This window comes from Mandrillus leucophaeus, unplaced genomic scaffold (assembly GCF_000951045.1).
Source record: "Mandrillus leucophaeus isolate KB7577 unplaced genomic scaffold, Mleu.le_1.0 Scaffold71, whole genome shotgun sequence".
NCBI classification, from domain to species: domain Eukaryota; kingdom Metazoa; phylum Chordata; class Mammalia; order Primates; family Cercopithecidae; genus Mandrillus; species Mandrillus leucophaeus.
The window spans coordinates 802,557-818,518 of record NW_012107697.1 but is presented as its reverse complement, the minus strand read 5'-3'; the positions used below and the strand labels follow the sequence as shown (position 1 = coordinate 818,518).

The 15,962-nt window shown below is 49.3% G+C and overlaps 1 protein-coding gene across 1 annotated transcript; it reads right to left on the bottom strand.

Moving 5' to 3' along the window:
• Positions 1–600: 600 nt before the first annotated feature.
• On the bottom strand, positions 601–15,944 carry IL10RA (interleukin 10 receptor, alpha). Its single transcript, XM_011964849.1, has 7 exons — positions 15,763–15,944; positions 13,687–13,807; positions 12,577–12,755; positions 8,682–8,851; positions 7,943–8,093; positions 6,381–6,502; positions 601–3,384 (listed from the first exon to the last, which is right to left on the bottom strand). Exons 1-7 carry the CDS (start codon positions 15,827–15,829, stop codon positions 2,452–2,454), a joined length of 1,743 nt encoding a protein of 580 aa, XP_011820239.1. The 5' UTR covers positions 15,830–15,944; the 3' UTR covers positions 601–2,451.
• Between the last annotated feature and the right edge of the window lie 18 nt (positions 15,945–15,962).

Sequence of the window (15,962 nt, the reverse complement as noted above, 5' to 3'; positions counted from 1 at the left end):
CACCTCCTGGGTGACGGGAGCCAGGGACAGGGCTCCGGAGACAGAGCTCCGGGGAGGTCCGGTTTGCTGTCTTCCTGGAAAGGAGGGATTTCCAGGTTCTTCTCTCCACATTGTCAGAACTCACATCCAAAACGTTGCATTGTGCTTTCCACCGTTTCCTTTTCTGTATTCTGAAAGAGCCCCGCTGCATGCTCCTTATCGCTTTCATTTTCACCTGCTTCCAAGAAAAGCTGCCCATTTCTCTTTACAGCCTTAACAGCCAATGACAGCTATTTGCACATGGGGACCACCACATGCCTGGCACCATGTCAAACTTTTTACGTGCAATTTCATTTAAACCTCACAACATCCCCATGGGGAGTTGTCAACTCCACATGACGAGTGGGGAAATGAAAACCTGGAGGGGATAAGTAATGGGCCCAAGGTCACAATACAGGTAGCACGAGGACTCCCTGGGTCTGTCGGATTTGAGCCTGAGTCCTCGGCCCTGTTTCCTTAAAGTGACATCACACATCCCACCCATTATCACCCTCCTCATTATCAACAACCAAGTCCTCCATAAGCCACTGTGCCATCAGCAATCTGACTGGTTTCACACGATTCCTGTGATCTTGACAATTTATTGGAATAAAAACATGTATCACTCATTGACAGAGCTTTGTGTTCAAGGCACATTTATACCCATTTCCTCAGCAGAACCTCACATCCCTATGGATTAGACAAGTCAGTCATTATTTTGCAGATGAGGAAACTGAGGCTGCAAGAGGATAAGTGACTTCCCCAAGGTCACATCCCTGGCTGGGAACAGCAGAGTCAGAGCTAGAACTTCAGGGCTCCTGAGATATCCAGAATTCTTTCACTGTGCAATGCTGCCTCTCCAATAAATAAAGGAACCAAATAAATAAATAAAGCTTTCAAGGGAACCCTGAGGAATCCTCCCTCAAGCCTGTCTCCAGAGGGAGTTCAGTTGCCAGACTGGCACCTAAGAGCACTCTGGCAGAGGGGTAGGGGTCATGGCTGGATTCCCTGGGCCAGAATGTCTGTTTTCAGAATGCTCCAGAGAAAGGCAGGGCTCAGAGATGACTCTGGATGGCACGCACAGGCCTGTCCCCTCACAGCTTCCATGCCCGTGGACTGAACTGCCTTTGTTTGAAGACAGATTCCAAATGGCCTATGGGGAGGCAGGGCCCATAATGCCCCCTTCTGGGGCTGTGTCTGATACTGTCTTGGCATGACACCATGGACTCCCACTGGATCTGTTAGCCCCTGGCATGAGAAACAAGCCGGCTTGGTAGTCCATGGACAGTATCTACTTTTTCCCAGGGCCAGGTTGGCTAATACCCAGCAAACATGGAGGACCCCCTAAAGGTGGAGTCCTTATTTCACAGAAGGGGAAATTGAGGCCCTCTGACAAGTGGCTAGTCCAAAGTCACACAGCTGAACACCAAGAAGGCAGGGACCCCAGCTCAGTGCCCAGTGGCTTATCCTCTGGGTCTGTAGCTGGATATTAGCAGCAAACACAAGCACAGACTTCCAACCCTGACTCTCTGGGGCTGGCATGAGCTGGTGCCCAAGCCCAGAAGCTGCCCAAAGGGCTGAGTTATGACCAATACAAAAAACCACGGCTTCTCTGGAACTTGTCAGCAAGATGGTGTGGCAGCAGGGTGGGGATGTGAGTGGCTGGGCCACAGCCAGTGCCCCAGGGGAATGCCACTCCATTTGCTGGAGAGAGGGAGATATTTGCAGATGGGCACCACAGCTACCCACCAGAGGGATGGGTTCTGAGCTGGAAGCCCCATCCGGGGTCTCAGCTCCCTTTGTCTCCCCCCGGTGAATCCATTATGATGCGTTTGAGTGTCTAGAAAATATATACCTTAAGATCTTCCAGTGACAGGCTTCCTGCCTCAGAGGCCTGATGGGGGAACCCATGTGACCACCCCAGAGATCAAACTCGGCCTCCATATCCTCCTTTTTCCCCTAAAAACCACCCCAGCAGCAAGGCCCTGAAGCTTCCATTCCCATAGCCCTTCTTCCTCCTGGAGGCCCTGATGCTTGGGTGGCCTAAGCTGGGAGGTCTGGCTGTGAGCTGACTTCAACCTGGCGGCCTCACCACAACAGAAAGCCCCATGGTTCCCCTGAGCAAATAATCCTTTATGATACAAGAAAGAGTTCCGAGGAGGGAGAAGGTCCCTGCCTTTCTCAGCTCTGCCAGAGTCTGCAGGGCCCCAGTCAACGGAACAGGTCAGTGCCCCCCACACTCTGCACTAGTTCAGTGAGGTGACCTCCTCCTGCCCCAGGCATTCTGACCAGCCCTGCAGGGCCTGACTGGGGCCGTCCCCAGTGGACTTGCAGAAAAGTGCCCAGACTGCCTTGTGCCTTACTTCGGCCTTGGTTGCCCCTCCTCTGGGTCCAGGCAGAGGAGCAGGCATGGTTAAAACCAAAAGCAGCCTCTCAGCTCGAGTCACTCGAGTGCAGGCTAGAGATGAGGGGTAGGGTGACCAGGTCTGAGTTAAAGCTGCCCAGGAGACCACCTGGGGCTGCCACACAGCCTAGAGGGGCAAGGTCATGGGCAAAGCTCCAGTCAGATGTTCCCAGGTCACTGCAGCTGCTCAAGGCCAGGAGTGACCATTCCTCAGTGGGCTGGTTCCACTGTTCAGTTGGGGCCCCCGAGGAAGCCAGAGTCATTTCTAGGGGATCCTGTTTCAAATAGCCCTTGGCCAGGGCTGGTGGATGCAAGCCTGCTTCGTCATCCAGGCATCCCCTGAATTTGGGCCCAAGGCCACCTGTCAGGGGCAATTCTTCCTCCAGGCAGCCTGTCTTGGTTGCCTTCTCCTCAGCGCATCTGGTCTGCCTCAGGTAGCCCCGGAATACCACAGCAGTTGGGTCTTGTTCCGCAGGCACCTCAGGCTCTGGGGGACTGTCGTGGCCCAAGGCTGAGCCACCCTGTGTGTCCCCCGCCTGGCCCTCAGAGTTTTGAACTAGGCCAATGCCACTGTCATCCTGGCCCCTGCTGTCACTCCCTACCTGCTGCTCCCAGGTGGGCCCAGTGCTGGGGCTCAGGCTGGGCTCCTGCAGGCAGATCCCGCTGTCCGTGCTATTGCTGCTGCCACTACTGCAGCTGTCGCCCAGCTCAGGGGGCTCTCCATTTCCCAGCGTTCTGTCCGCCTGGGGGTGAGGGTCAGGGAGGAGGAACTGGGGCTCTTCAGTCTGCAGGGATGGTTTGGTACTGCCAAAGCCACTGTCCATGCTGCCATGCAGGTCTGAGTTCCTCAGCTCTGGTGACACCTTCAGGAAGGCCTCCTCATCAAGCGGGTGGATGGTGTCTTGGGTCTCTGGGGAGGGACGCTGGCTGATGAAGATGAAGGCGTTGGGCTTCTTGAAGAGCTGGGGAAGAGAGGGCAGAGTGAGAGAGGCGGGAGTCACCTTCCAGCACCCATCCCAGTGCTGCCGGGGAAGGCCAGGCCCAGGAGGAGAGCTCAATGGAGGGGACTACAGTCTTAATTACACTGCAATGTGTTCTGTTTTGTTTTCAAATCCAGCTTTCCTCCTAATGCTACTCCCAGTTTGGCTCAGTCCAGATACATAAGAGGCTTGTATTCTTGGGCCCAGATGGAGTAACGGGCAGAACCAGGGTGTGCTGAGCATGGTGAAAACTCTCAGGTGGCTCCATCCACAGTGCTTTTCAAACCTGAAAGCAGGCTAGACCCACCTAGAAGCGTGTTTCAATCTTTTTTGACTATGACTCAAAATCAGAAATAAGTTGCATAATGACTTGTATATATACCCGTATGTAAATAACTGAAACCAGTTTCACAAAATAATACTCATCATTATGAGCTGTGCCACAATATTTCTGCAGTTCTTATTCTATTGTATCCTACTCTATGCCCTCCTGCCCATTTCATTTTCTAAAGTTCTGGATGTGAGACACCAAATTAATTTCTCTATGCCCCCAGTCATGACTCACACGAACATGGTGGCTGCAGTGTGGGGCAGTGGCACAGGTGTGGAACTCGCAGAGAAGGGGCTGCTCTCTGTTAATCGCCAAGGGTTTTAAGGAAGTCACATAACCCCTCTGCCCTAGCCACACTGGTGTTCTTTCTGTCCCAGAACACATCAAGCACCAGACTGCCTCAGGGCCTTTGCACATGCTCTCCCTGGTGCTTGAAATGATCTCAGCACTTTATATGGCTGTGTCCTGTTCATGGTTTAGGTCTCAGTTCAGATGTCACTTCTTCAGCAAAGCCTTCCTGAATACCTTGATTAAAGCAGTACTCCTGCCACTCTCTCCACATTAACCTTGTTACTTCTTCCTAGCACTTTGTTCCTAGAATTATTTTACTTGTTTGTTTTCTGTCTCTCACCATACACACACTCACTTACTCCACATTCCCAAAAGAACACAAACTCCTTGAGGGCAAGAACTGTCTAGTGTTGTTTACTACCCTGTCTCCAGAGTCTAGACTGAGCTGGCACACAGTAGGCCCTCCTAAGCTCTGCCGACGGACTCACTGACTCACTGTTGCACATCTGCCCTCATTTCCTTGGTACATGATGATTCAAATGCAGCTCTGATTGGTTGAGTCCCTATTCCTATCACATTGTTTGGTGATTTAGGATGTGTCCCCTAGAGCCAGACTTCATGGGTTCAAATCCCAGCTCTGACTCTTACCAGCTTTGTCACCCTGATCAAATTACTTCCCCTCTCTGTGCTTTAGCTCCTCATCTGTAACATGGAAATAATGACAGAACCTGCCTCCTTATGTTGTAGTTAATGTGTCTACAGTGCTTAGAACAAAGTGTGGTATATAGAAGGTGCTCAATAAATATATGTTGAATTGAACTTTACCCTCCAATAATTCTGTAAGAGAAGTATTATTACCTCTATTTCCTAGAGGAGAAAACTGAAGCTCAGAGAAGTTAAATGACTTGCACAAACAGTAAAGAACACATCTGGAATTCATCCTCAACTGTCCTGATTTGAAATTCCTTTCTTGTCCAATAATACTTACCTTGATGAACTGTTGAAAGATCAGATCAAACAAGCTAATGAATGAGAACAAACTAATGAATGTGCCAATGCTCTGTGCAGTAGAATTTATTCATGTGGTGATGACTACGATCATCAGATGAAGGGAACTGTGTTATATTTATCCTGAAGAGAAAAAACCCTCAAGGACAAGTCAGTTCTGTGATCCAAAAGTACAGAAGGGGCAGGGTGCGGTGGCTCATGCCTGTAATCCTAGCACTTTGGGAGGCTGAGGTGGGCGCATCACTGGAGATCAGGGGTTCGAGACCAGCGTGGTCAACATGGGAAAACCCCGTGTCTACTAAAAACATAAAAATTAGCTAGGCATGCTGGTGCGCACCTGTAATCCCGGGAGACTAAGGCAGGAGAATCATTGGAACCTGGGAGGTGGAGGCTGCAAGTGAGCTGAGATTGCGCCACTGCACTTGTCTCTCTTCTTCTTTTCCCTAGAGATCCCAGGATCCCTCTGGAGATTCCCCTTCCAGTTGTGGGGCCCCTGCCTTGCAGATGGAGCTGGGTCCTTCCCAGCTGATCCCTTGGCCATCGTGCAGTAGTGACCGCTACGGGGGCTATGGTGGGCAACCTTCGATGTGGCCTGAACTCCAGGCCAGAGACAGGCCGAGGTTTGGAAAATGCTGCCCAATCTTTGCAAGCTGAGTTTTGGAGGCTGGCTTGCCACAAATGTATCATTTGTCAGTACGATGTAGCAAGAGGACACACCCTGGGAGGGGAGGAGGGCTTGGCCTCCTCATGAGCCCCTCCCTGCCCCAGCCCGCATCCCCTCTCCACTGGCCCAGCATCCCCACCGTCCCCCAGCGTCCTCTCTCCTCTGGCCCACTCTAACAGCAGCCCAAGGACCAGCACCTCTGGCCTTTCCTTCTTTCTCTGTTGTGGAATACCCATGGCCACTAGCTGTGGGAAAGTGGGCTCCATCCCTGATGCTTCCTGCTTGTGTGGTCCTGTGTGTGTCATAATCTCTCTGTGCCTCAGTTTCCTCACTTATGAAAAGGGGTTAAAACTATGCCTCATTATCAGAGATGCAATGCACAGGGGCTAGTCCATGGCCAACTACTAGTAGATCATACCAAAATGGCTCGTGGTCATTGAGGTTTGTGATTCCATGTGTCTTATCTGAGCTACTGGATGGCAACATTCTTGGTACTGGGCTTCATGTTCACTTTCTCCCTCTGTCCCTACAGAGACTGATGAAGGTATCTGCCAATCACACCAGAGCTGAGAGCAGAGGCGAGCTGAGGCAATGGACTGTCTGGGAGGAAAAGAGCTCCCTGCCCTCCTGGAAGCTCTGGTGTGGCTGGGAAGGATGGGGCAGTGACCTCCTTGCAAGACTCACCAGGACCCTGGGCAGCTTCTTTCGGCGCCGCACATACAGCTGGAGGGCCAGGCAGTAGGCCAGGGCTCCGGAGAGCAGCAGGACAAAGGCAAAGAAGATGATGATGTTGGTCACGGTGAAATCTGCAGGCCAAGAGAGATGTGTTTGTGGCCTGGCCCCATGGAGCATGGTGATTCTTGTCATAGGACTCTGGTCCCATGAAATCCATTGGCCACTGTCAGGAACCACTCAGTGGCCCAAGGCAACCTACAGGCCACAGCTCTAGATGAGTCTAGGTTTCTGCGAATCCCCACCTGGTCTTCCAAACCATGCCCTGAAGGATGCCCTTAGGAGATGCACTGACTGCTTCCAGCTCTCTGCACACGACTCTCATCACAGCAAACAGAACAGCGAGGCAGGATGGTATAGCAGGTAAGAGTCGAGGCTCTGGGGGCTGCTAGATCCGGGTTCAAGTCCCAGCTTCACCACTTACTAGCTGTGCAATTGTGGACAAATTACTTACTCTCTCGGAGCCACCAACCTCATAAGGCAGTTGTGAAGTACACAGCACTGACCACGTGCCAATACCATGAGATTCTTTTAACTTTTATACTTATAGGAGGTAAATACTATCATCAGCCCCACTGTTACAGATTAGTATCCTGAAGCACATAGAAGTTAAGTAATTTGCCCAAAGTCATACACCTCAAAAGTAGTAAAGCTGAGATTTGAACAGAACTATTTCATGTATCAGTGAAAGAATGTATGAAAAACTCTTAAGGCTGCCTGATACCCACTTAGTGCCTTACTCTGCATTGAGACTTAAATGACACTGAGCTGTTGAGTGTCCTTCATCAACTGAAATTTGTTGCAGATCTAGCAGGAGTCACTTTCATCTTTGCCAGACCCTGCCCACACTGGACTGGGCCCTCCCAGAGCACTTACTGTTGGCCTGATTCACTAGGCGCTGGACATCTCATCAGCTGTCCAGAGAGAGTTGCTTGTTACAGTCTCCTCTGTGCACACTGTATCTCCCCAGCCGGGACGCGAGATCCTCCTAGGCAGGACCGTGGCCTCCACGTCCTCTATTCTCTCCCTCCCCCCTACAGCCCCGGCACCTGACTGACAGCCTGGAGCAGGATTTGCTGACGTTAGCAGCTCTGGTGAGGAGCGGAGCAGAGTAGGGGAAGTAAGGAGAAGCCCTTTGTATCCCTGGCTCTGAGGAAGAACAGCAGAAGACCTTAACAACAGGAACTAGCACAGCTGACTGACGACGGCCTGGGGGAGGGGGATGTTGTTGGGAAACATCACTGCGCTCCAGTGGGAGGACCCTAGATCACAAGAGACCTGGTTCTGCCACCAAGTCCTAGCTGTGCAACCCTAGGAAGCTGCTAATACTGAGTCTCAGTTCCCTCATCTCTAAAACGAGGACAGTAGGACCTCTCTCCTATTAAGGATGCAGAGCTATATGAAGCAGCACCTAACACAGTGGCTGGCACCAGCTTCCCGGGTGCACGCATTTTGGATTGCACCAGGCCCTCCCAGTCTCCCTCCCCATGCTGAGAGCAGCCCGGCTGACTCACACTGCCTGGTGAGGGAGATGCACTCCTCTTTAGACCACATCCCCTTGTTAGTTCGGGAAGTGACAGATGGTTTCACCTGGACACAGAACTCTCCCACTTCTCCAGAGGTTAGGAGGCTGAAGTTTTCATGTTTTACTTTCTTGTGTGTGAACTGGAACAAAAATGATAGCAATTAATAAAATCATTTTATTTCATGGCACACAGACACTGAGAGCTGGCGAGCCTTTAGAGGTGATTTCAGCCAAACCCCTTCAGTATCCTTTGTGTAAGATAACAACCCCCACAATTACCAAGGCAGCACATGATCTCTGTAATGACCACAATTTTATTTTGTATTTTAAAAGAAAAAGCAGTGTTTGACAGATGCTGAAGATCTTCTCAGAAGGGGCTGAAATCAACTGTGGTGGAGAGGAAAGAGGGTGGATTTTGCAGATACCAGCTCTCCCATACCAGGGGTGCCTTCTGTTAGGTTACATAGCCTCTCAGAGCCATATTGCTTCATCTAGAAAGGCTCTGGGGTGCCCAATTGCCCTAGTAGGCAATGCCTTTGAGGAGCATCTCACAAGAGCATAGCTCTGAGGGCTGAGGTGGGTTCTGCTCCCTTCTCTGCTCACCTACCATCCCAGACCCTCCCTTTAGTCCACAAGCAAAATTCCCAATGGCACACAAGGGTGCTTTCAGCCCAGGGGACAGGGAAGCCAAGGGAGCTCTGGTTCTGGGGCCTTGGGGAACTCCATACCGTAAAGTTTCCCGGCACCTTGCGAATGGCAATCTCATACTCTCGGAAGTGACTGAAGATGCTTTCATATGTGTCATTTGCAGGGGCCATCTTGGGCCTGGGGGGCTGAATCTTCCCAAGGATGAAGCCATTGTGGATCTCTAGCTTCACACTGCCAACTGTCAGAGTCACTAAATGGAGTGGAGTAGGGGGGCAAAACCATGAGACCTGAGGGCTGAGGAGGGCTTGGGTGTCCCCCCCCCAAGACTTTGCCTCCAGAATTAAGCTTAATTAAAACCTAGGCCACAGGTTTGTCAATGCAGCAGAATATAAGGGCACTTTAGGGAGCACATTAAAAATACATATACCCTAAAATCACATGCATTAACCAATGGAATATGATGGAGAGCCCAGAGATAAACCCACAATTGATTTTCAACAAAGGGGCCAAGAACACACAATGGGAAAAGAACAGTCTCTTCAATAAATGGTGTTGGGAAAACTGTATATTCACAAACAGAACAATGAAAATAGATCTTTGTCTCACCCCTTACATAAGAATCAACTCAAAATGGATTAAAGACAAATGTAACACCTGAAACTATAAAAACCACTAGAAGAAAACCTGGGGCAAAGTTCTAAGACGTTGGTCTGGGCAAAGATTTCTTGGATATGATCCCCAAAGCACAGGCAACAAAAGCAAAAATAGACAAATGGGATGGCATTACAGTAAAGAGCTTCTGCACAGCAAAAGAAACAATTACTAGAGTGAAGAGACAATCTATGAATGGGTGGAAAATATTTACAAATGTACACTGAATAAGGGGTTAATATCCAAAATATACAAGGAACTCAGACTACTCAATAACAAGAAAACAAATAAACCTGTTTTTAAAATGGGCAAAGGACTTGAATAGACATTTAAAAGAAGACATACAAATGGCCAACAGATACATGAAAAAATGGCCAACATCTCTAATCATCAGAGAAATGCAAATTAAAACCACAATGAGATACCACTTCACACCTGTTAGATTGGCTATTCTCCAAAAGATGGAAGTAACAAGTGTTGGCAAGGATGTGGTGAAAAGGGAAACCCTTGCACGTCACTGGTGGTGAATTTCTCAGCCATTGTGGAAAACAGTATGGATATTCCTCAAAAATCTAAAAATAGAACTACCATGTGATCCAGCAATTCTCACTACTGGGGATATATATTACTTAATTAAGAATTAAGTAATAGAGTGCTTGGAATTTTCTTTAAAATGCTAAAGTAAATTTCATGGGGGGATATTGATGACCCTCCCTACCACCAATTACTTTAAAATTGGCCTAGTGTTTGCAGTTACTAAAGATATTGAAATTAGTGTATTGAAGAGATACCTGTATCCCCGTTCACTGCAGCATTATTCATGACAGCCAAGATATGGAAATGCCCACCAACAGATGAATGAGTTTTTAAAATGTGGTATGTGTATACAACAGAATCCTGTTCAGCTTTGAAAAACAGGAAACTGAGGCCTGGCCCAGTGGCTCACGCCTGTAATCCTAGCACTTTGGGAGGCTGAGGCGGGTGGATCATTTGAGGTCAGGAGTCTGAGACCAGCCTGGCCAACATGGTGAAACCTCATCTCTACTAAATATACAAAAGTTAACCAGGCGTGGTGGCATGTGCCTGTAATCCCAGCTACTCAGGAGGCTGAGGCAGGAGAATCTCTTGAACTCGGAAGGTGGAGGTTGAAGTGAGATGAGATCAAGCCATTTCACTCCAGCCTGGGTGACAGAGCAAGACTTTGTCTCAAATTGAAAAAAAAAGGAAATTGTCATTTGGGAAAACACAGATGGACCTAGAGGACATCATTAGCGAAATAAGCCAGGTGCAAAGAGATAAATACCATAAGATCTCAGTTAGGTATAGAATCTAAGTAGAATTATTTTAGAATTCGATTCCTAGAAGTAGAGAGTAGAAGGGGTTACTAGAGGCTGGAAGGAGGCAGGTGGGGGGACGTGAATAGGGAACAAGGAGAGGGGTACCAAGTTACAGTGAGACAGGAGGAATAAGTTCTGGTGCCTATTGCATGGCAAGGTGAATGCAGTAATAATAATGGACTGTATATTTCAAAATAGCTAAAAGATAACATTTTAAATGTTTCTGGCACAAAGAAATGCTAACTATTTGAGGTGATATTCTAATTACCTTGATTTGATCATTCCACAAGGTATATATGTATTATGTATACATAACACTGTACCTCATAAAAATGCAGAATTATTACTTGTCAATTAAAAATAAAACAAAAAGTTTTTTTATAAAATGTTTTCAATACTTTACTGTTTTGTTTTTGTTTATTTGTTTGTTTTTTTGAGACAGAGTCTCCCTCTGTTGCCCAGACTGGAGAGCAATGGCTTGATCTTGGCTCACTGCAGCCTCTCCTGCCTCAGCCTCCCTGAGTAGCTGAGACTACAGGTGCATGCCACCAGGCCCTGTTCATTTTTGTATTTTTAGTAGAGATGGGGTTTCACCTTGTCAGCCAGACTGGTCTTGAACTCCTGACCGCAGGTGATCTGCCCACCTCGGCCTCCCAAAGTGCTGGGATTACAGGCGTGAGTCACCGTGCCCAGCCCAACACTTTACTGTTAAGCATAATATTTACGGTAGGTGTGTGTAGATAGATACCTTTCTACAGGTTAGGACATTTTCTTTCTACTTTAACTTTGCTGAGTTTCTCTTTAAATGTCGTTTTCTTTTCTGAATAGTTAATGTGATAAATTGCATTGATTACATTTTTATGTAGAAATATCGGACAGACACAAAAGTAGAAGAGAATATAATGATTTCCAAAGTCCCAGCTTTAGTAATTGCAAATGCTAGGCCAATTTTAACGTAATTGCTGGTGGGGGAGGGTCATCAATATCCCCACATGAAATTTACTTTAGCATTTTAAAGAAAATCCCAAGCACTGTATTAGTTAATTCTTAATTACTTAAGTATGTATCTCTCACGTATCACACCTTTGTAAATATAACTACCATGCTGTTATCACCTATAACAAACAAATACCTAGTAATATGCCCTAAAAACCATTTCATATACAAATATGGCCAGTTCCTCAAAAACGTCTTTTTATAATTGCCTTGCTCAAATCAGAATACAAAGAAGAACCAAACATTTAAAAAAAAAAAAATACAGATGCCCTGGGCCCATTCAAGACACAGTTAGCTTGGATTTCCGAGCCTGGGCCCTGGAAATAGGTATTTGAAACACCCTTGCTGGGAAATGTTTCTGCACCAGCTGAGCAGTGCCCGGTGAGCAGGCACTGGGGAGCCAATGACCTCCCAGACCATCGGCTCTAACTCTGAATCCTACAGCAAGGTCTCTGTGCACACAAAACTTTCTTAATCCCAACTGGTGGGATGCAAAATCCCATTGAGTTGGGGGCTTATCCTTTCTTCTTACCTCTCCAGAAAGGGATCCGTAACTTCTCTTTAGTAGCACTTCCCATTTCAAAGGGATGACCCCTGGGTGTTCACCCCTAAAGAAGCGGGTGGCTCACCCGAATTCTGCCTACTGCTTGCTGCCCTATGCTGAGTGTTCATGGATTCGCATCCTCTCCCTGAACCCTCCCTCAAAAAACAAGTTCACAGGCCTGCACCTGGTGACTCAGCTGCCCCAATCCACCCCAAGACCTCTCTTCTGTAGGATAAAAAACTCCAGTTCCCTTTTAAATCTTAAACAACTTGGGCTCCATTTTATCTAACGTTCTCCAAAGTCCTGCCCTGTTTGGGCAACTAGTTCTCCAGTCAGGGAGCCTGGCTGACGTGGTAAGCTATGGTAATAGACAGAAAAGCTCTAGACTAGAGTTCCTGGCTGGAAGGGACTTCAGAGACATGTTCTGAGTCAAGGGAGGAAAAGCACCTTCATCCAAAGAGAAGCGGGTGTTGGTGACGGTCCAGTTGGAGTGCCGGCTGCCGTCCACAGCACGCACTCTGGCCCGGTAGCCATTGCTGCGGTACAGGTCCAAGGTCACCGCGGTGAGGTCATAGGACAGGGCCTGGCTACAGTTGGAGATGGAGTTCCAGGGCCCTATTCCATACCTGAAGAGATACGAGGTTAGGCACTGGAAAGGAGCTTGTGCTCAATCCTACCTCCTTTAAGGGAGACGCAAGAGGCCAGGAAGAGAGCTCCCACAGTGGGAGAAACTGGGAAAGCCCTCAGGCTATATCCTCTAGTCCACGGCAGCTCATTGTGAGGGGTCTCCCTTGGTCCTGGGACCCTGTACCAATTTCCATGTGGTCTAGAAGATTTTTAGACAGGAATACGAGTAGTCCCAGCTCTTCCAGAAAGCCTTGCTAGCTCCTACAGCACAGCCCAGTCTCTCCCTTCTCATTGTGTTTGCAGTCATTAGGGTTCCCCTGTTGTCTGGCTATACTGTGGATGCTTCTCCTGCTTTTCCAGTAAGACAGAAAAGCCTTGGAGGCCAGAGGTGGTGGCTCATGTCTATAATCCCAGCACTTTGGGAGGCTGAGGTGGGCGGATCCCCTGAGGTCAGGAGTTTGAGACCAGCCTGGCCAACATGGTGAAATGCCGTCTCTACTAAAAATGCAAACATTAGCCAGGCATGGTGGTAGGCTCCTGTAATCCCAGCTACTAGGGATGCTGAAGTGGGAGAATTGCTTGAACCCAGGAGGCAGAGGCTGCAGTGAGCTGAGATTGCACCACTGCACCCCAGCCTGGGGGACAGAGCGAGAAGCTGTCTTAAAACAAAACAAAAGAAAAAAAAGAAAAGCCTTGGTGCAAAGGCTTTTCTTACTCTGGAGTGAGCAAAGGCTCTGGCCTTTTCACCCAGAGCTCCCGCATATTGCTCAACACAGGAGTCTCAATCAGTACTTGCCATCTGCTGGCTTTGAGTCAGGGGCCCTCAGGCACTCACTTCATTAACAAGGCAGGTATCTTCCCATACTAGGGGAGTGTGGGACTAGGCAGGGATTCACTCTTCCCTCCTCTTCCCTCTTCCCCTTTCCTCACCTCAGGAGTGCCACTTCATAGCAGGTACTTTCAGACTGATTTGGGATGGGTCTCCAGTGGAGGATGTGGTGGAAAAATTCTGCTTCAAACCACACAGATGGCGGGCTGGGCAGCTCTGTCCCTGGGGAGAAGAATGTCAGTACCACAGCTGGGAGGACCCACCCCCCAAGGATGAGGAGGAGGCTGGGGATGGTGGCGAGCAATATAACAGCTACCATTTCTTGAGTGCTTTACTATGAGCTGAGTGCTGGGCTAAGTACTTTACATATGTTCCATTTAATTAGCACAGTAGCCCTACACAGCAGGCATGGATGACCCCAATTTTATCAAAGAAGAAAGGCAGGTTCAGAGAGGTTGTGACTCACCCGAGGCCAGTAGAGCCAGTAAGGGGCAGAGTGGGCATATGAATCCAGATATATCTGATTCTAGAGCTAATGTGTCTCCCTAAATCACTATCCTGTGCTGTCTGTGATCAGAAGCTGCAGTGGTGGCTGAGAACAGCCAAGCTGAGTCTGATGCCTCCCAGGGAAGAAGGCAGGGGCCGAGGGCTAAGCAAGCTGGCAATAAGCTCTCAGATGTGTTAGTCGCTGGCTCTGCCCAATCCCTGTCTCTGCTCTAGCACTACTCCTAGGCTTGACCCCATCCCCACACCTGGTCCCCAACTTGGCTTGGCCCAGGCTCCAGCTCAAAGCCATCTCATTAAGTACACAGACAGCCCGCTTGCTGACATCTGCCTGCTTCTCTTCACAGGTCTCCTGGGCTCCCCAAGCTAAGTGCTTGCCTCATTCCCTAGTTTCTAGAAGGGCTTTGCCTGTAGCCAGATGCCCAAGCCCTGGCTGGGCAAGGACAGATGGAATAAGTCAGCTCTGGCTCTACACATGACTGAGGACATCCCCACAAGAGCTGGCACCCGTAGCTCCCAGGCAAGATACTCAATACCAATTCCTAGCTCCACTCTCCCTTTACCCCTAGTACACACCATTCACCATGGGAAACACTGCTGAACCCATTGTCTTCTTTGTAAGAATACAACAAACATTTCTACTTTAAGAGTCTTGCTGATCAAGCAGACTGAAGTATGTGCAAGGCCAATGGCTGGTTGATTCCCCTTCTCTCCTCCTTGACCCCTAAGTTCTCTCCATTTGACAGCGACTCTGCTCCGCTCCCTAGTTTTCTAACTTCTCGACATCTCTCTAATCATGCACCTGTTTTTTATTTATTTTTTCGGGGATGCTGTCATCTGTCTCTTGCTTTCTTTCTTATACCGTCTTTGATCTTCGCGTCAGTGCCTTGATTTCGAAACATTAGACGGAAAGTGAAAAACGCAGGGAGTCTTTGTGGTGTTTGGGCTGCACGTCCCCGACTCAGCTCTCGATCACGTGAATGGCTGACTGCATCTTTTACTTTGTATTTTGGTGTCATGAAGAAGCAGTTTCGGTCATTGCTCTCTGTCTCTGCTCTTGGTCCCTCCAACTCCGGGCTCTCTCATTCTCTCTCTGGGGTTTACTTTTCTTAGTGGCAGAAACTTTGCCAGAGAACTGCCTGGGTTAGGAGCCTGAACTAAGGGAAGAGGGAGGCAGGTGGCAGCGGGAGTGAGTTGGGGGCTACAGGTGGAGCACGGGGGATCAGATCGGGGAGATCAGGGAGGGATGAAGGTGAGATGGGAGGAGGACAGAAAGCGGTTAGTTGAAGGACTACGAGAAGGGAGAGTCAGAAGATCAAAATTATTCCCCAAGGGGACAAGAAGTCCCGTCATTTGAACCTAAACAGCAAAAAACCTAGATCTAAACTTAAGTGTCATGGAGAAGTGGGTGGATGATGAGGTTTGCGGGGTGAGGGTTTGGCCTTGCACATACTTCTCTATCCTTCCCAATCCGTCAGTTCCTGTCAGCCTCAGCCTCTTCCACTTCCACAACAGGTAAGCCTGAGATTCAGGTTTGCCAGAGTAAGGGAGCCCGGCCCGGCACCCGTCTCCCCAGAGGGCCAGCCAGCCAGGGCTCTCCACTGGATGGAGAACTTTAACGGAGCGGGCGCGGAGAGGGCAGGGCAGGGAAAGGCCGCGTCCCAGAGCCTTACCATGAGCGTCTGAGCCAAGACGGCGACTGAGGAACGCCGCCAGCAGCACTACGAGGCGCGGGAGCATCCTGGGCACGCCGCATCGTCCGGGGCCGGAGCCGAGCCGGCCTGCGCGCCTCCAGCGACCCTTAGGCTGGGACTGACAGCTGCGCCGTCCTCTCCGCCCGCGCCCAGCCGGGCTGACGTCTGCGGGGCGTTGC